General features: G+C 39.0%; 1 protein-coding gene across 2 annotated transcripts in view; it reads left to right on the forward strand.

Moving 5' to 3' along the window:
• The window catches only part of LOC122809310 (guanylate-binding protein 1-like), a 668,410-nt gene that overhangs the window by 385,857 nt on the left and 260,763 nt on the right, over window positions 1-21,790 (forward strand). For both annotated transcript variants that reach the window (XM_044080706.1, XM_044080705.1), the window contains one exon: window positions 21,312-21,494. In XM_044080706.1, the coding sequence (XP_043936641.1) occupies window positions 21,312-21,494 (183 nt within the window). The remainder of the gene's footprint in view (window positions 1-21,311; window positions 21,495-21,790) is intronic.

Genomic DNA, 21,790 nt, shown 5'->3' on the forward strand with positions numbered 1-21,790 from the left:
ATATCATATTTAGACTGGCATATAATTACAGTATATAACAGGTATGTAACCTACAAACTGATTCTCAGTAATAAGAACAAGAATATTTTAACTGTTTTTATGTATATAATATCTAGAACACAAAAAACATTTTCAGACTAATATGTAGAGCCAGCCTTTTTCTCTCCTTTCTGTACTTTCAGTGTTACACTCCAATCCCTTTGTGTGTGTCAGGGAGACATTAAAGCCAACAAGAACCTATTTTTTTGTTCATTGTGCAAATAACATTTTCTTTTGTCTATTCAACTTGGTTTACCTACTGATGTAGATCCAGAACATTTTTTATGCCATTGATGAATAGGTTCAGCTACTTCGCATGGGAGGGTTTGAGTATTCTCCACAGAATACGTAGCTATTAGCAGGTCTGCAGATGGTACTGTGTTTATTGTGAACTTCAGAACTCTTGCATCATACTCTCTAATAAGGGAAACTTAGGGAAATAGAGGGAGGCCTGCCTACCTTGTGTGGACCAATTGAAATACTAGCATTCTACTACACCAGGTGCCCTTCTGCGTTCTCAGCCAGCACTCAGAACTACGCATAGTACACTTACTGATGACTGTCAAGGCTGTATTCCCTTGAAGTGGAGTCCTTGCCCTGAGGCACATCAGGAACAAGTAGTGACATGACAAGTCTTCAGAGAAGACAGAATGACTATGGGTAGGGTACTATGGTATGTGGCTCTGACCAGGGCCAAGAATGACTATGGGTAGGGTACTATGGTATGTGGCTCTGACCAGGGCCAAGATAGTGATTAAGCTATGAACAAGTAGAACAGAGTTCTTCAGAAGGAAAGAATGAAACCCAGTAGGCATATCTCTCAACCTACCAAATTTATCAGCATTTACTGGTTTTGAGGGCAAAATAATTGGGTGTCACGAATTTCCAAGTGGCCCCTTCAATTCCTGATTTTTTTTTTATTTTTACTTACAATTTTAAGTTATTGCTGATGTCATCACGCATCACCAGCATGTGTGATGATATTAGCTTCATGAGGCAGTGCTTGACTGCCTGTTGGACTTGGAGACTGGGTGCAGTGGGAGTTTCAAACTGTGGGTGGTGGCATTGCTACTTGCTGCTAGTTTTGTATCCATCAGTCAGTGACCTGTAGTTTGAGTCTTTCATTTCTTGGACTGTTGTTTTGTTTTTGCTTTGTTTTTTTTACCCAGATTTGGCATTTTCCCAGATGGGCTTTTCATCCAGAAAAAAGGAGGTCATTGTCCGACTGCACTCATCCCTCATTATAAAATACAACGCCCCGTTTGGTATGTACCTCTCAAGACATCTGCAACAACTGGAAAGGCCGCAGAAATACCTCACTAAAAGAATCACAGGCCTAAAGCAGGTGCCCTATGCTGACCATCAAAAAAAACATGCTACACTTAAAGAAATCCCAATCCCTCATAGCCACACGCTCCAGGGATCTAAACCTTGTCATCACGATGAACAAAATATGCTGGAGGGATAGGTTCCTGACCCAGAGACTCCCCAGACTCTGGAATAGACTGCCCACACATGTGAAGCAGAGCGCTTCTTTGGCACTCTTCAAAAGGAACCTTGACAACTGAGTGGGAGATAGAAAATTCACCCCGGGGAATCACGTCAGTCGTCCTGCTAGACAGGGGTCCAGGGAGGTAAATATTGTGGGAAGAAATAGTCAGGGAATTGTTATAGCTAGGCTTGTATAGGCATAGCCTAGCACCAACCTATGAACCTATGAATCCTTCAACACATTGCTTTGCTTACTGGATGAGTTGTTACGGATGGCATTTTGCCTTTATCTTCTCAACTTTTTATTCATATAAATTTTGTGTACGTCATTTGGGCACACAGCTGATGTTAGGGTTGTGACATGAATGAGAAACTTTTCACTTCTAGGTAAGCTAATACAGGTTATATTACTTGGAAATATAACTCAATTAAATGTTTTCTATCATGTTCAACCTGAAATTTGTCATGTTGTTTGTGGAACTGGATTATAGTCCCTGTCTTATAAACAGTTAACTCAAAATATGAATGCTAGCGCTTTGACTTTGTGTGGAATTGTAACTTTTTAAAAAGAAAATCACATAGCCTAAATATACAAACTCCAGAATGCAACAGAGAATATTTGGCGGGTGTAGAAAAACAAAGTGAAACAACAGCATATATTGTACCAAAGGCATTTGTTGATCGAGTCTTTGAAGTCGTCGAAAAAAAGAAGCTTGAAGAACTGACTGATGTAAGGATAGAGTAGGGGTAAAATAAAAGATTATCTCTAAATTTAGCTATTGTGTGTGTGGGCTGAGGTAGTGGCTGGCAAAGAGTGACAGTGATAGTAACTCAATGATCCTAAAGAGAAGAAATAAACCTAAAATATGTTTTATGCATTCTGAAGCTCACTGTAATTGATAACTGTGTGTGCACTATGTTTCAAGTACTTGAAATAATACTTTCAGCGACTCTTGGTTCTTGGCATAAGTGCGTATATCAGGAGAGATGACAAACCCTATGATGCCACTGTTATCATGTAGTTATGCATGCAGAGGTATTTAGGATTTTTGTCTGAAAAGGCCTACTCAAACGCAAGTTCCACCTTTCCCCAAATTAAACGGCTTGTTTTTTGAGTAACTCGCACTTAATACTGATGGTTTATATCCCACAGCTCTGAAAAATACCAATGGGCTTAACTCCATCAGTAAAAAGTGTGCGGTTTTGTTGTTGTTAAGGACTATGTATATTGACAACTTTTTTTTAATCAGTTAATATGATTCACTATTATTTAATATGGATGATAGCAGTTAAATATGCTTACGAAAGCGTGATAAACTCTTTCAGTATGGAATAATGGGATTTGAAATTTTTAAGATTCAAAATGCAGATGAAAATTCTCATAATGAACTATAGTTGAGGTGTGAGAGAAAAGATGAAGTCTGATTAGTTGTTGTTAGGATACCATTTTCAGACCTCTAATTGTTAGCTCAATGGAAAGCTGCACTTTCATCTGCTTTTCTTCTCTTGCCATTAAGCTGATATTTTGCTGGTCTGCTGCATTTGTCACATCACTAATAAATTGTTCCTAAAAGCTGACTTCCTCTCCTTTCTGTTGCAAAGTGAGTGTCTTAGATTTGGGAGAAAATTCACATACTGGAAAAAACTCTACCTGGTTTGTGCAAGGTCATTTCTGATTTCCTGCCAAAAATCTAAGCAACTAAATCCCAAAGTTGCAGTTTTTTTGTATGCAGCCTGAAATACAGTCCCTGCCCTACCTGCTCTGCTTGATTTTTGACCTATAATGGAATGCTGGTCTTTGAAATAGTGTAAAATGTTGGAACAATTAGCACAGATTATCTTCGCTTCTCTGATCATCTTGGTGACATTGATTACATTTTTTAATTTTCAGCATCATTATTATTCCTTGCAAAAACTAAGGTCTTTTTGACTTGTGTTATCCAGTAAAAAATATTTTCTAACCTAGTACAGGCAAATGAAAGCAGTGCTACTTTGGGCATTAGTTCGAAAGGAAGATTTCCCTTTGAATAATATTTTATTTAACCTTAGACTAGACTGTCAATGGGCCTTTCTCATTTTGCTTCTTTTTAGGGAGGGAATAGATATGGGGTGAGTGTTGACTGGGGTTTTGCATTTGATCAGCAATCTTCTTTCATTCAAACTGAAATTTAGCAGTCCTGGAATCATGTTTTATTGGAAGCTTTTATTCCACTGTGTTACTTCATTCTGAGAAACATTCATTTTCAGTGGGTCGCCTTTGGATTGAATGGCTACCACTCTGCTGTGGAGAGTGACTGATTTTTTGTTATAATGCCTTCATTTTGTGAATATAGAAATGTATCTAAATATATGGTGCTTAAATAACCACTGCAGTTAAGGCACACCTTTTTTGTAAGCACATGTATGCCATTCCCGAGCAGTGACATCAATCTTCATGTTGATATCCCACAATCCCATTGGGTTGGACAGGGTTATGTGATTATGTATGCAAATTTATGTTAATCAGCATAGGTTCATAGGTAGTTACTAAGCTATTGGCCCTAAGTAAGCCTAGCCAACACGTTTCCCTGTCGTATGCCACCCAAGAAAGTTATTTTCCTGTGTTCCTGTCGAGCAGAGCCACAGAAGTGATCCCCAGGGTGTATTTCCTATTTCCCATCCACTCATCAAGATTTTTCTTGAAGAGTGCTAATGAGGAACTTTGCTTGACATAGATGGGTAGCTTGTTCCAGAGTATGGGAAGTCTCTGGGACAGGAATCTATCCCTCCAGCTTGTCCTGTTTATTGTGGTGACAAGGTTTAGGTCCCTAGAGCGTGTAGCTCAGAGGGATTGGGATTTCTTTAGGTGTAGCATGTCCAACAGCTCTGGGTTTGACATAGCTTTATATGTTAGGCAGAGATCACCTTGGAGTAGGTGATATGCTATGGAGTAAAGCTGGAGTTTTTTTGAGATGGTCAGTGTAGGTCATCTGTTTGAGGCCAGTAATCCTCTTTGTGAGGTACTTCTGTGGCCTTTCCAGCTGCTGCAAATGTCTTGTGAAGTACATTCCAAAAGGGGCATTGCACTCTATAATGGGTCTAATGAGTGTTGAGTAGAGGGGAGCAATAACCTCTTTTTTTCCTGGATGAGAACCCTTTTGTGATGAGGTGTGCCACGTAGAAGGATTTTCTGACTACTGTAGCGATGTGATTATCGAAGGAGAGACTAGTGTCCACCTGGGTCCCAAGGTCTCTTATCACACATTCGGCATTAAGTAGACTGCCGCCTATGTGGTAGTTCATGGGTACTGAGTTACTGAGTTTTTACCAAAGGGGATGACAATGCACTTTATGGCATTGAGCTTGAGACCATGGCTCTGACACCAGGCATCTGTCTCAGTGAGGCCCTTCTGTAGGATGTCCACATCATTTGTGGACTTGATTATGTCTTCCAGTTTGCAGTCATCTGCAGACTTTGTTAGCCAAAGGCCTTCTTTGTTAGCCTGCACTTCAGAAAAGTAGATACCAAACAGGAGAGGTCCCAGGACTGAACCCTGTGGTACTCCACTTGTCACTGGTTTGAAGTCAGATTTGGAATCTGCAACTTTTACAGTGTGGGTTCTGTCAGTGAGCCATTTGGCAATGCATCTTGTGATGTAGGGATTTATACCTAGTTTAGTGAGTTTAGCTATAATTCCTGAATGGGGGATGGTGATGAAAGCCTTGGCAAGGTCAAGATAGGCTGTGTGAACCACCTTACCCTCTTCTACGGCTTTGGTGAGTGCCTCAAAGAAGTCAATCAGGTTCAGGAGGCATGATCTGCCTTTCACAAACCCGAACTGGGTGGGGTCCAGAGTTTGGAGGTTACCAGTGTCTTTGTTTATGAGTTCCATGATGATACTTTCCATGGCCTTACAGACCAGGCTCGTCAGGCTAATAGGGCGATAGTTCCCAGGATCGGTGGTGGCTCCCCCTTTGTGGAGTGGGATAACTGTTGCTATGCGCCATTCAGTGGGCACAAAGCCTGACGTGAGGCTATGACTGAACATCTGAACATGGTGCTTAGGTGGGGAGCCAGTTTGTTCTGAAGTTCATGTAAAACGCACACTGGGATGTTGTCCAGCCCCATGGATACTGTGTTTTTGGGTCTATATTAGATCAGCGAACGCTTAAAAAAGCAAACGCTGATTGATCGACGTTATTTGTTCGAAAGTGGAAAATATCGAAGCAGCAGAAACTCCGTTTTTTTCCTAGGGAAAGAATTCGGTATTTTCAGTGTTATGGTGGAAAGTTACTGGTCGGATTCAGGTAAGTGTGCTATTGTGTGGATGTGAGTGTTAGGGTGATTTAGGTAAGTTAGGGTTAGGGCTCGGGTTAGGTGTGTGTGCGATTGAGTGGACATGAGGGTTAGGGCGGATTTAAGTGAGTTAGGGTTAGGGAGCGTGTGAGTGTGCGATAGTGACGGACCTTAGGGTTAGGGTTTGGGTTAAGGTAAGTGGGTAGTTTGTGGTGTGTGCATAGTTTAGTGTAGGGTTAGGTATCAGATTTTAGGTGTATGTGTGTGGATTTCTGTTTGTTTGGTGTGCTTGTGTTGTGTGCATGTGTTTTGGATCAGCAATTTTTTTCCCTGGGAAAAAAAATCGCTGATCTGACAGTTCGAGATTGCAAGCTTTCGCTTAAATTAGGTCGATCAATCAGCGTTCCCTTTTTTAAGCGTTCACTGATATAATATAGACCCATATTTTTGGCTTTAGAGAGTGCAGCTTTTACCTGTGTAGTTGTGATTACAGGGACTCTGCATTCTTCTTGTCTAGATATGAGCCCTTTAGGGGTGAGAGGGGGGTAAAGTTATCACTGAACCTATCTGCCATGATGTTGGCAATATCCGTTGGTTCTGTAATTTTCAGGCCATTTTACTGTAACTCAGAGCAGATCTGGGTGTTGCCATTGAGATTCTTGACATAGTCATAGAATGCTTTGTGATTGTCCCTAGAATCAGTGGCAATTTTGTTTTCGTAGCTAGCTTTGGAGGATCTTATAAGGGATCTCAGCTTCTTACTGAGGCTGACCAGGGAGCTCCTGCACTCATGGGATTTTGCTCTCTTTTGCAACAGTTTTTTCCTTCTGTTGTAGAGTTTGTTTATGGCAGGGGACCACCAGATTGGCTTCCTTTTTTTTTGGAGGATAGCATCTTAGTTCCGTCTGGAATAGCATGATCCGTGCACTCGTGTAAGTGCTTATAAAGTGCATTTGTGTAGGATTCAGCAGTCGTAACTGTATTGTCCATCTGCATGGGTGTCATGAAGTTCGCCACTTCCGTCTTAAGAAGCATGAAGTTGGCTTTGGAGAATTTCTTTACCATGGCTTCTTTAATGGGGGGTGGGGGCGGGATGTGGATATCTAAGGTGATTAGCTTATGGTCAGATCTGACCAACGAGGAGTTGACTTCAGGTGTGGAACACAGGTCACTCTTGTTGGTAATGACTAGGTCTAGGATATTGTTGCCCCTGCTAGGGGTGTGGATAAGTTGATCCAGGGCATTGGAATTTATAAATTATAAGCTTTGAGCGAAGGAGTTGTTACATGAGTAGTTTTGGGTCTATATTAGATTCTTGACCGCTTAAATGTTCGAATCTCTAAAGGTCGACCTTTAGAAATCAAACAGTTAAGCGATCGAAATATTAGAAAAATTAAAAAAATACACAACAGAAAAAAAAACTTGGTATATTTAAGTAACGGGGGTGGAGGGGGCACACCCTTTCTACATGTTTGCTTTTTTTATATACTTTATTACGGTTTCAAACATTTAATTGTTCGACCTGTAAAGGTCGACCTTTACAGATTCGAACATTTAAGTGTTTTTTGTAGTAGTATAGACCCATAGTTTTCCCATAGTTAATGGTGGGGTAGTTGAAATCACCCATTATTAGGGTGTTTGGTTGAACCCTAATATTTTCCAGTATATCAAGAAAAGAGGAGTGGGAATCCTGGGGCATGGTGGGGAATCTGTAGCAAGCTATAATTTGGATTGCAGTTTTGCCCAGAGTTGGTTTCACTTGGATAACCTCGGATGCATTATGCTGAGCAAATAGCCTGGAGGCGTGGATATCCTTAATGAATATGGACACACTTCCGCCTTTGGCATTCCGGTCCAGGTTAGGTGGCCGAAAAGTGTGGTATGAGTTATAGCCTGGTAATGCAGGGGTGCTCTCTGGAGCCTTGAACCAGGTCTCAATCACTGCACATATATCGATGTTCTCCATTTTAAGGGGTGCCTTGAAGGAGTGCATTTTGAGATTTAGACTTCTAGCATTGAGTAGCATTACCCTCAGTTTTTGCTTGTCTGTTAATGTTACGGTGGTGAATTTGTCACTTGAACCTTGCCTACAAAAGGCACTATAGGGGCGGCAAGAGCCTTAGCCAGTATCCAGAATCCCAAGGGTGACAGGTGCAGGCCATCTCTGGCAAATCATCCCAATTTTTGACCAGTTGTACCTACCTTTCAGGGGCTTTTACCCAGATTTCAGATTTATGATGTTTCCAGGTTGAAAAGTATGCCAGTAGGTTGAAGAAAGAGATGAAAATTAGTTTTTTCAAAGCAGTTTTTTCTCTTAATCATAAATGTTGGCATTGTTACTGATGGGTTTCACTTAGTTAACCTGCTTCCTGTTTAGTCAAAAAAGAAATCTAGTGAGGCTTTTCACTGATTCTTTTTTGTATTGAGACTTTTGTGTTATTGTTTTGTATATTTAATATTGCCAGAAATGGTTCTTGTATAGACTGCAATGTTTGTGTGTGTGTGTGTGAGTGTAAGTGTGTGTGTGTGTGTGTGTGTGTGTGTGTGTGTGTGTGTGTGTGTGTGTGTGTGTGTGTGTGTGTGTGTTTTATGTGAGAAATGTTCTGGACATTGTCTCAATTACAACAAGCTTGCAGAAGTTTATACTTACTCAGATATTTTTTTCTCCCTCCTCAAACTCAACAGGATTCTGCCCACAGACTTTCTTCACCTGTACCCTGTCAAGTCCGTTCATTGTATGGGAGAAGGACCTGGATATCTCTGGGTTAAGTGAGATCTTTACAACTCAGTCAATCTTGCCCATGAAAAACATTTTGGTGGTAGGGAGTAAGCCAACCTGCAAGTCCTGTAGAGCAGCCTATCCTCCCCACCACTAGGTGACTTACTAACTCACAGTAGCTGCATGGATGTGGGAGAAGTACTTTAATTCCCATGCACAGCTCTATCTTAGCTCATTAGTGCACATGAGTTAGCAGTACGAGCTTGCCTGGCCTGCTCCATGAGTGACTGCCTGACCTCTAGTGCATTTCGCCACTGTAATAAGCCAAGCCTTCTCCCTCCCCCCAGGCGTGGGTGTAGAGCCAGATCATGGTTAAATGGATCAGGGCCCGCCACAGCAGCACCTCCCACAGCCATTCCAGTGTCCCATTACTTGGCCATTTATCCCAGTTACCATAAACACTGTTCAGACCTGTCAGTGTACATACTATTTTCTTCTTTACTTTTACAATGATTAGATATTTAAAACTTTTATTTAAAATTTTATAGCACAAACTCTGATAGCCATTTGCTAAATGAAACAACTCAGTCTCGCAATAAAAACAATGTTGTCATGAACAGTATCCTTCTCTGCCCTTGAAACTCGCATTCATTGAAACAGTATTGAAACCCACATTCAAAGAAAAGGCATCTGGCCAGTGATGGATTAAGTTTACCTTTGCACACATTTTAAGGACCCGGCATACATGTATTTGTTCTTTGATGCACCATCCTGATTATATTAAATTATATTCCTTGTAAAATATAGCACCACTTGAGTGTGTTTTAAATTTGGTGATTTGAACATTTTTTTTCATAAGCAATGAAACAAAATGTATGAGCCAATAATGACAAAGCTACACATTACAGAACATTTTAACCATAAAAGGCCACTCAAACTTCTATCATTGCAGTCCACTAATATCAATCAATATACACAATCTGTATTATGTTTTCTTAAATATAGTTCTATAGTTATAGTTCATAATGTGCTGTCATGTTTTGTTTCTTAGAAGTTAAAAATAAAAATAAAACCTTTTAACTAAGAACCTGTACAACTTCTCCTAACTAATACAATCTCCATCCAGACCAAATAAAGATGGTACCTTTGGTGCCATCATTGACTGGATCCTAACAACTCACCCAAACCTTATCACCAAAGCCAGAACATTACCTGATCCTCTCAGCGATCGCCTACCAGCCTTCGCCGACCGTCTCCCATCTCTACTGCGTAAACAATACCACTACATCCAAACCCACAACCTCTCCTCTTTCAACCCTCTAACTTTCTCCGAATGCTTAAAGCATACTGACTGGTCCCCTCTAAAAACCTGTCCTCTAGATGATGCCATTTCCTACTTTAACCAGTCATTCCTAACCCTTCTCAATCAGCATGCCCCCCCTCGAACAAAACACATCAAAACCAATCCCTGAACATGGTTATCAAAAGATACTAAACTAGCCTTGCATCAAAGGGACCAAAAATGGAAACAATATCTAAAACATAAAAATCCTAACACCCTCCTAGAGTATAAGCAACTACGAAACTCTGCAAAAAAAAAAAAAAAATAATAATTAAAGACTGCAAAGCCCACTACTCCAAAGTCCAGTCCTTGCACTCAACAAATCCCTAAAAATTCTGGGACTCCATCTCATCCATGCTGCATCCTGGCAACAGAGAAAACCCCCTGCCCAGACCCCAACCTTTCCAACCTTGAAACAGCCAGCCAGTTCAACTCATTCTTCATAGACTGCATAGCTAAACGATCAGCCTCCTTCCCACCCCCCTCCTCCACCACTGCTCCCTCCTGCCCCAACCATCACCCCAATCATCAACCTTCCTCCACATCCTTCTGCCTCAAGCTTATCCCCACAAGCACTATAAAATGACTTCTCCTCAAACTCAAACCCTGTCGCAATGCACCCGACAACCTTCCACCCACCTTCCTCAAACAGTCTGCAGACAGCATTGCCTATCCCATCTCTATTCTTATGAATAGATCCATACAGAAATCATACATCCCTTCCATCTGGTGCTATGCTTACATTATCCCCCCTCCACAAAGGCGGCAAAATATTGATACCACAAACTTCAGGCCTATTGCCATCCTTTCCCCTCTTTCTAAAATACGAGAGAGAACAATACAAGCACAACTCATGGCACACCTAACACTAAAAAATCTCCTCTTCCCTACCCAACATGGTTTTCGCCCTGGCCACAGCACCATGACTGCCCTTCTTTCCTTTCTTGAGATCATAAACCTCGAACATGACTCAGGCAAGTTTGTATTCACACTGTTCCTAGATCTGTCAAAGGCCTTTGACACCATCTCACACACACTACTTATATCCCAACTCTCCACCCTACACCTCTCTCCCACCACCATCGCCTGTTTTTCCAGCTACTTGTCCAACCGCCAACAAGCTGTCCAATGGAAAACTTCATCCTCCCCCTTCCTTGCCACACCCACAGGTGTCCCACAAGGTTCTGTTCTTGGCCCTCTTCTCTTCAACCTATTCATTAACAACTTTCACCAATCCAGCTCAGACTCATCTATCATCCAATATGCAGATGACGCAACAATCATCTGCTCAGCCTTCTCTCCCTCTGAGCACGTAGCAAAAACCCAACTAGCCTTCTCCAAAACAGAAACCTGGATGCAGTCTAACCATCTGGCACGAAATGCAAATAAAACCAAACTAATGTTTTTTCCCCTACCAAAAACTCCATTGACAAATCCACATTCACCATACAGAGCCAAACAACACCCTTCTTGAAATTGTTACCAACACCAGGCTTCTTGGCATCATTATTGATGAAGAACTAAAATTTGACACCCACTTCCTCTCCACAATCAAGAAAACCCACCAAACGTTAGATCTCCTCTACAGGCACAATCGCTTCCTAAGCCCCTCTACCCATCAAACTCTTGCGTCCACCTTCTTATTCTCCTTCCTTATGTATGGTGCCCCTCTTTTCACCAGTCTCCATCTTAGCCTTTGGTCCAAACTTGAGTCCTGATACCACAAGATCTCCAAATTTGCAATCAATTCAAAAAACTCATCCCACCACTGCCACTCCCTCCTCACCCTCAACTGGCTTGAACTACCCAACTACCTCAGTTACCTACAACTCACCATTGCTCACAACCTCATCTTTAAACCTGCCAACTGCCCAGCTCTTGCTGCTTCCTTAAAACCTTATATTCCCAACCGCTCAGATCCAAAAACCAAAATCTCCTTCAGGTCCCCAAACCTGCACGACCACCTGGTCATCTACTGCTGTCCCACTCCTTAGCTAAACAGTGGAACTCTCTCACCACACACCTTTGCAATCTACCTAACCATACAAATTTCAAATCTCAGCTACTTTCTCATCTTTCTTCCAAATGGGAATGCCTTTGCCACATTCCAACTTAACCCCCCCCACACCTCATTCCACTTTGCACTGACTCATCCAACTACTTCTACTATTACTTCATCCCACTCAAAACAATCCCTCCCCTACCAAAAATTAATTTTCTCTCTAATGTCTATTGTACTATACTCTCCAGTCTCAATTATACTATTGCCCTCTCCATGCATGTTTTCCTAACCTACTAATGGCTAGTAGCTATATATTTTGAAATGTTAAACCTACAAGTTGAATTTATAACAAAAATATTCACATTTTGTAAATGTTGAAATTTCTGTATTGAATTATGTCTTTTCATTTTTGTAACATTGTGACAAGCCAATTGCAAATATCATGGAGCTTATCTGTAAATGTTTAATTAGCTGTATGAACTATGTCCTTTTGTAACATGTGAAATGTAACTTGCAATTATTGTGGAGCTTTTCTCTCAGGGCTTCCACTGAAAACGGGCTCTTCTTGGCCCAGTGGACTTCCCCGGTCATCAAACTTAAATGAATAAGTAAATAAAAAAATAATAAAGCTGCTGAGATGGTAAACCTTCATGGATCTTTCAGGCATATTCAAATAAGGGACTAACCTCTAAGCTTTGGGATTGGCTCCTTGTTTTTCCATCTCACAGATTTTCCTACAATCAGCTCCCATGGACTCTCCTACCATTGTCTGTAACTGCCTTTAAATAACTGACCTGTTGAATATAATGCATTAGAACAAGAACACTCATCCATTTACCTACTTAACTGAAAAAACAACTGCAACAGGGTGTCTTTATTCCTCCAACAAGGAGGGTATGACAGAGAGAGAGAGACAGTCTCCTAGATCTGCTAGCTAAAGTGATTTTATATGGACTTATCCTTTATACTCTTTTCCTTTTAAAATACCATGAAACAAAACTGTCCACATCTTTATCACTTTCTTCCCTCCTAATTTCCAAATGACAACAAGGAATACCATCTGTTCTTGGAGATTTCCCCATTGATTGATTGTATGTCACCATTTTATCTCACCCCCCTCCTACTTAATCTTCTGTAAATGTTTTCATTATTGCCTTTTCTTGGTTTCTCAATTCCTCTGCTTTATAGAGATTTTCATAGACTTTCAGAAGTATTTTAATATTGCTACAGTGTCTCTAATTATTTTTCTTGTAAATATTGGAAGAGCGTTGCACCACAAGTATTAGTATTTCATCTGAGTATTCAAAACTTGCTAAACAACCAAAATGGCGAAAAGACAGCTTCAAAACAACAGCTTCAATCACAGGCTTTTACCATATTGAATCCACAAATATATGAAATATTGGGCTTTGCTGTTGTAAAAGTCAAGTAGCGTTGTAATTCCACAGCTTTAAAACATGTGAATGTCATAAAAACAGAAAAAACAAACATGAAAGTGAATAACCCTTCTGATATAAACAACAGACAAGCACTTTCAGCTTTTTCAAGCCTTCTTCAGATTTTGAATACTCAGATGAAATACTAATACTTGTGGTGCAACGCTCTTCCAATATTTACATTGTTTTTTGCTCTGCTGAGCGTTCTTTAGCGGAATTCACTTCTTTTTCTGGATTTAATTATTTTTCTTCTCATAGGCTCCCGAAGTTTGGCAACAGCCCTTTTTGTTTTCTGTTGCCTAAGTCATTATACTGTATGTTTTGTGCTCTGGGACTGTTATCAAAAATACTTGCCAAACAGCAGTTTTCTAAACTAATGCATATTATCCAAATTTTACCTTCCTTCCCTTTAGCACCCAGCAATTGCTCCTCTTCTCTTGTTCTGTAAGATGAGCCTTCATCTACAATACTTTAACCTTTGATAACCCCTGTAAATAATTCCTATTACTTCTTTCCCATATCTGTTTGTATCTTATTTCTACCATATTTTTAAATTCCATGTTCATTTTATCCCTCTCACTAGCTATCCCTTCTGAAAAAATTTACATCACCCGTATTGACTCTTGAAACATCTCCACTCACCATTCCTAAAATTTTTGTCTTTATGTATACTTAGGAAAGCACCAGTGTCTTATTTTAACTTGAAATACCCTGCATCTTTATCACAGGATGTACTGGTGCATTCACAGCTTTTACTCAAATACCCATGCCCCTATGAAATATAATTTCTATCCAGTATAATGCAATTTTTTTTTTTTTACCTTGGGGAATAATTTGAAAATTCTGTCTAGGATCCTGGTAGTACATTCACATCTTACAGTACAAATACTCTGAAATAGTTCTTTAGAAATCTGTTTTACTGTGTTTCCCTTTCTAGGTGCCCGATATGTCCTCACTATTGCAGATGAGGCTTCAATCCCCATTCATAAATAATATTTCCTGCTGAAAACTAATTACCTTTTCCATAATTCCAACTTCCTTAGTAGTAGTTTTAGGTGGGATATAAAGGCATGCCAGTGTTATCTTCCTTACCTGCCAGTATCCCCTTATTGCAACCATTATTATGTTTCTTGTGCTCTTCTGTCACTGATAGGGTCCCATTTACAACCAGTGTTATTATCATTCTTTTCCTTTATCCCTGATATTCTACTGAATGTCCATTTTGAAATACTTATTTGTCAAATTCACATATTCATTTGTAGTATACAATGAGTAAGACTTTGAGGATACACCACGAGAAGTCCAATTGAAGAAAAAGTCTTACTTTATTCCAATGAAAACATAAAATAAAATTACAAGGATGATGTAATGCAAATATTTGCAAATGCTGCTGTCAACTTAACATCATGCTGATTTTGTGACTAAATACAATTGAGACTGTTAGTTAGGCTGTATGGTATATATATTTTTCAAATTGAATTGAATGTAATAGACATGCTGTTTTTTAAATGGTTTTTTAAATGTTTTTTAAATGTTTTCTAGATGTTTTTTAGATGCTTTATAAATGCTTTTAAATGCTTTTAACTGATCTATGTACATGAATTTTGTTATGATTTTAATGAGAAGAAGATAAAATTGATAGATGTACTGGGGCACTTTAAAATTCCAATTGGTGGTAACACCCTCAATTAGACATTTGTTTGCTGATTTAGTTTCCTTAATGACTAATGCATACTATATAAAGAGAAGACTATCACATTGTAAATAGATCTGATGAAGCGTGCATGGTGCACGCGAAAGCGCTCATCCTTGTTTTTATTTTATGTTTTCATTGGAATAAAGTAAGACTTTTTCTTCAATTGGACTTCTCGTGGTGTATCCTCACAGTCTTACTCATTGTAACGTCTTGCTCTGTCTACTTGCTGGAGGATACTTCAGGAGTGTTGGCAGTATTATTCTACACATATATTCATTTGTAGTATGCTATTTGCACCCTGCATTTCATAATACAAGTCAGTACATTTTGCTTCTTCTACATACATATAATGTCTTTTTCATTGTATGATGATCAAACTAAGCTTGTAGGCATGAAACAAAAACGAGCGTATGGCTTGGAAAATACACCAACTCAGAATAAAAACAATCCAAACTTGAACAGACCACTCGAACCACAGAATTCTAAAACCACACAAGCTGATTTATTGTGCTGATAAATTCCAACACTTCACGTAAAACGAAGATTCAAGGTACCAAAAGATTAAGTTAACTCAAATTTGGATTGTTTTTTTTTCTAAGCTTGTAGACATAACAATAGACAACTGTCTAAAATTTGACAAGCATATATCACTAACAGTTAAAAAAATTCCACATCAAACTTGGCTCACTCTATAGGGCCAAACCATACCTAACCAACAGCGCCAGACTATCCACAGCCAGATTCCACCTACTATCCACCCTCCTTTATTGCTCACAAATCTTTACCAACCTGTGCAAGTCCGATTTGAATAACCTAGAAACCTGCTATAACAAAATAGCCAAGTTTGCCGTAAACCAACCCCATAAATCTATCACTGTTCCGCACTTCACCAACTCAACTGGATTTAACTACCCAACCTATTATCTCTCAACCAACTAACCACTGCCCACAGTATCATCCACAAACCCGACAACTGCTCTGCCCTCATTGACCTAGTTCAGCCTAAAACAAACCTCATGTCCTTTAGATCATCTGACAAGTTAATTCTAAAGGTAACTAAATCCTATAACTACTGTGGAGACTCTCTGTACTTTAATAAAATATCCAAATTCTGGAACTTACTACCCCAACACATCCTAAAAATTCTAACAGTCACGAATTCAAACTACTCCTAAAAGAACACCTCACTAATCACTGGCTGTGCTCCTGTACAGTTCCAGGCTAATTACACCCACTTGATGTCTCTTAATCTAACTAGATCATCTTTGTATACATACCAACTTATACTCTCCTATGTGACTGCAAGTTATTACTTGTCTGCTTGTTTCTCTTCTAATCTAATAACTATGTACAAAAAAAGTTTTTGTTCTTGTTATCATGATTTGTATACTCGCTTACCTGTTGTGAACTAGCCTCCTTGTAACTTTTAATCAAATATTTCTGTATTTGTGTTATGTATGTGATACTCTACTGTATTTTTCCATTGCTGTTTTTCTGTCAATTACTTGTTAGAGCTTTCCTCCCTGGGTCTTCCCTGAAAACGGTCCCCTGATCCAGTCAGCCACTACCCGATAAACAACTGTAAATAAATAAAATGATATAACTGATACAGCAGTCATTCTGATAAGAAGCTATTACTTTCACTTATACTACAAGAAAGTATTTTTTAATATGTTAGAGTTAATGATTCTGAAAGCACATGTTAAAGCCTCTGTTCCCTCTTGTACCTGCACAATCCATTATTGTCACATGTCTGGCTACCGCTTAAATGTGAAAAACAATCTGTATGCTCCCAGGCAATTAATTTTAAGCCTTAAAAAGAGAAAGTGGACTGGCTACCTTAAATGAATAAAATAGACTTCACACTGTTATGTTTTACACTGAAGCGTGAAATGCTGCTAGGAGTGCATCTACTTGCAAAAGTATTCCCTTCAGTGTGTCTGACTTCATTTATCTTCATTGAACTACTTGCCAGTTCCCCTTTAAGTACTAACTAGTTTTATCTACACCTGTAGACAGACCAGTTCCAGCTTCAGCACTTTGTTGGTGGAGAGAAAAAACAGCTAATAGTTTTACAAATACATGTAATAGCTATTCTCAAATACTGGGAAACTACCATTTTACATACATTTCATTTTGTAGTCTGTTTGATCAGAAAAAGAAAGAAAACATTTTCCCTTATCTGTAGCCACCATAATTTAATAATACACAGATATGCTGTCACCTCACAGCAAGAGGTTCTTCAGTTCGATTCTCGGCTGGGGTGCCTTCTGTGCAGAGTCTGCATGTCCTCCCTGCATTCGTATGGGTTTCATCTGGGTGCTCCAGTTTCCTCCCACGTTACAAAGACTTGCGTCCAGAGCATTTCTCCCCAGGCTTACGCTGGAAATTGGCTTTGTTCTAAGTTGAACTTTCCCAATAAACAAATGCTAAAAAAAATATGTATGTATATATGTGTGTGTGTATATATATATATATATATATATATATATATATATATATATATATGTGTGTGTGTGTGTGTGTGTATATATGCGTATATATATATATATATATATATATATATATATATATATATATATATATATATATATATATAATCAGTACACTTTCACATCCACCTCCCAGCAGACAAAGATAACATTATTCTGCTTATATCCAGCCTTTATCTTGTTATAGTGTAAACCCCAAATATGTTACAGTCAAGAAAAAAATACCTTTTTATTTTAATAGCCTTAGAAAAAAAGAAGTTACTGATAAGACTCTTCCACTTCACATTTAAAATACTTTTGCATACTGTACATAACTTTGTTGTGTAACATGCAGTTTACTTCAAGACATTTTTGTACACATATTAGTAAGCAAAATAACTTATTTTTACTTAGTTAAAATTACAGTTACACCTTCTTTCCTCGATTATCCTTCTAGGCATTAATGAATAAGTGGGTGTTGTACGTTAGAGTCCTCCCACCAGTTTAACAAAGTCCATGATCTTCCGGTGATTTTAGCCACGTCTTGCAGAAGCACAGTTCTCATATCCAAACTGCATTGTGCTGAAATTACACTTGACAAGTCTTTCGCTTATTTCCTAGTTTCACTTTATTGCTGGTCTTATTTCCTCATTTTCTTGATCACCCAACACTGATCTCTGGTTCAAGTCCAAGGAATTTCTGATTTTTGTAGTCTGCTCCTGGGCTTTTTTCTGTTGCTCAGTCATTTACATTTGGAACAATAGAAACTATTTTTTCTAGCAAGCTGTCTCTGTGGGCTTTGCTATTGTGAGTGGAAGGAGTAGCAGAGTCCCTTTCAGCTTGCTGGCTCACTCGGTTTGTTGAGTAAACATTTTTGTTTCCTCCTTAGCCTACTTTGCATCCAAAAATATATTAGATGCTCCAGAAAAAAGTATATTCAGAAGAGCTGGGTATAGCAACTAGAATCTCATACCTGCATTGTAATATCCCCTGATTACAGGAATAAACTTGCTTCTGTTCTGCCCAGTATACAGTGAATAATCATTTTCCACAAGCATTGTCGTGTCCCCAGTTGCTAATACCTTCCCTTTCTCTCAGTTTTGTCATGAGTATCTCCAGCTGCTGGTTTGACTACATCTTTACTGTATAGGTCTTGGGTTCTTTCTCATGATGCACGTTATGATTATCTCTATCTGCTGGTCTAACTGCATCTTTACTGTATAGGTCTTGGGTTCTTTCTCATGATGCACGTTATGATTATCTCTATCTGCTGGTCTGACTGCATCTTTACTGTATAGGTCTTAGGTTCTTTTTCTTTCTCATGATGTACATGTTGTGCCCTTTTAAGTAACAAATCCTGCAGTGGATCACCAGTTGCTTATTTGAATTTTCCTGAAATTAATGCAGTCTGTTTCTTCCAATTTTTCTGGTAAAGTAAAAAATTACAAGTTTTCTTTGTGTGCTCATTCTTCTAATTTTACTATTGTTTGAAACTTTTAGGTTCATAGGTAGGTACTAGGCTATCGGCCCAAGGGCCCAAGTAAGCCTAGCCAACAAGGTTCCCTGGCTTACGCCACCCAAGAAAGTTAATTTCCTGTGCCCCTGTTGAGCAGAGCCACAGAAGTGATCCTCGGGGTGCATTTCCTATTTCCCATCCACTCAAGATTTTTCTTGAAGAGTGCAATTTCGTCCTGTGCCATCTGTTGCTCTATCATATGGGAACTCACTGACCTATTACTCCTCAACATTGACTGCATCAGAGTTGCCACAGTTTCCTGTTCCTCTTTCCCCTCTGTGTTCTTTCATGTTTTACTAGAGTACTCATTTGTCTGAAACACTTATTGCATTCAGGACATTTATATGGCCTTGCCCTTCTTTTATTTCTCCAAATCTTTTGGGTTTCTAATACCATGGCGGGAATGGACCCCATTCCTAAGTCAAAGTATGATTAAAGTTAATGAAATTAGTATTGTTTCACTGTGTGATGTCAGTCAAAAGTGCTCTTCGCAGCACCCGCAATGTGCCCAGTAATGACTCCTCCTGTAATTCATACAGCGTTACATGCATTGGTAGCTTATTTAAGCAGGATTTTCTTCTTGAGAAGCCTCATATTCAGCTCGCGTTTCCTTCATTTCACCCTCTAATTTCTGTTGTTTTCTCAGCTTATATGAATAACTAATTAAAGCCTTTTCTATTCTCTCCAACTTTGTGTCACGTGAACTAATGTATTCCTCCAGCTTCCCACTTACTTTAAACTCCACTGAATGCATTTAATTTATTTTTCCTCAAAATAACTGGAAGTACCAAAGCTGAAACCTGAACTGCTTTTGTACAACATTAGCAAGACTCTTCCCACCAGAATATTTTTTCTCATTGTCTAGCTGATTTTCTATTACTTGCTCTAGATTATTTCTTTACTGACATCCAGGCCATATGGTGACAAATCAGTAACTGAATTTTTCCCAAATTGTCAGCTTCCACTGACTCATTTATTTTTCTTTTCTTTTTTATACTGGGAAAGTGCTAACCTTCCTCCTCTTCAGAGTGCAGCTGTCTTAAAACCACCTATAGGCAACAAATAGTTTGACCTATAAAGGATCTACAAAAGGAACATCAGTAGTAACTGTACATGTTGTACTAGTCGCGGCACCTCCGTCTACACCAGAGATACTTTTATTTCTTACAGCTACTGTATTAAGTTAAGGACAGTCACTTACGTAGTGCCAGCCATTGTATTAGACTTACACATAAATAAATGGATTTGATATAGTTGTCTAATAACAACAACTGCCACTCAGCAGTGAGCAGCAGTGTTTAAGAACAGAGGCCCCCACCCCATACAATAGTATGGAAAACTGTTCCATTTTGCACAAAGCACATTTGTGGTACATATTGATGTGCATGCCGGTGTATGTTCTGGCAGTAGGGTGATCTATTTCCTACAGTGGTATGTACAATGATTGTATATGGCTGCTTTCAGTGTTTACGAATGACCTGGTCCATCCATTGCAGTCAGGCAACATCATTTTGCTAGCACGTATTTGCTATTGTAAGTTTGATGCATTACAGGTACTTTTGTTGAGTGTAAGCAAGCAAAACAAGTATATAATACTGAAGAACTAATACTTAAAGTGTAAAATATTTTCAGAAGTGTCTGGGCTTCTCTTGAAATAGGAATGGGCTTCCCAAATGAAGATAATCTCACCATTTGAGAAATATTAGTTTAGAATATGTAGGGATGCTATAGATTTCTTGCAGCATCATTGGTGGTTGATCATACCCAAAGCATACATTTTGAGTTAACATACTCCAGAGTTTTTTTGCTGCTTGTTATGTCACTTATGTCAGCATTTATGGAAAAAGGTATATGGTGAGGTAAAGTGCTAAAAGAGTTTAAACTTTGTTTGTAGCTCTTTGAAGTAGTGAACGTTTAACCTCTTCTGTAGCTGTAGCCATGTTTAAAAATTAGTATGGTTTTGGACCATAGTAAGCCTAACTATAACAAACCAAACATATGTTTTGTCACTACCATCACTGTATCTTATAGACAGATGGCTGAAGAACAGAGATGATGTTCATTGGATTCACTCATCTGTGTTTCAAAAGTGTATCAAGGTGCAGACATATGTACCACCATATCTGAAAAATGTAAAAGGGCTTTCAGATGTTTTTAGTTGTTGTGTCTAGATGTGTCCCTTTAGTTATTCTGTTTTCCATTTATATAGTTCATTGGATTAGACCACAACATAAAAGTTACATGAGTGTTCTGTTTCTAACATTCTTCAACAAAAACTTTTAAATTTGAAAGCTGTATGCTGATGCTGATTTGTACATAACAGGAAAGAAAACATCTGGACTACCCAGACCGTAATTTCCAGATTAATACCTTCAAAAATGAAGATGAACGAACGTGTACGTTGCTTCCATCTGACCAGGATGGAACTGGGCTTTCAAACTGGGAAACAGGGTATCAGAGGAAAGAAGAGTTCAACTGTATGGAATCTTCTCATCACTCATCAAAGGTAAACAGCTGCATTTATTTCAGTTAGTGCTGTTGATGTTTAGGAAACATTTTTTCCACCTGTTTTCGCCCATGGGACGATGCTAGATTCCCTGAAATTCCACATAAATTCACATCATCTTTCATACAATGCTGCTGGTTTCATGTTGAAGGCATTTGTGATTGAAGGTGCTAGTGGATCAATTTGTAACAGAGGCTCGAGGGGTGGAACAGTGAGAGGGATAGCTGTAGGATGATTTGCAAGTTGACAGACCATCTAAGCTGTTTATACTGGGATTATTACATCAGCAGGCTTTT

The sequence above is a fragment of the Protopterus annectens genome, chromosome 8.part0, assembly GCF_019279795.1.
Source record: "Protopterus annectens isolate FY-2018-M chromosome 8.part0, PAN1.0, whole genome shotgun sequence".
Lineage (NCBI taxonomy): Eukaryota > Metazoa > Chordata > Ceratodontiformes > Protopteridae > Protopterus > Protopterus annectens.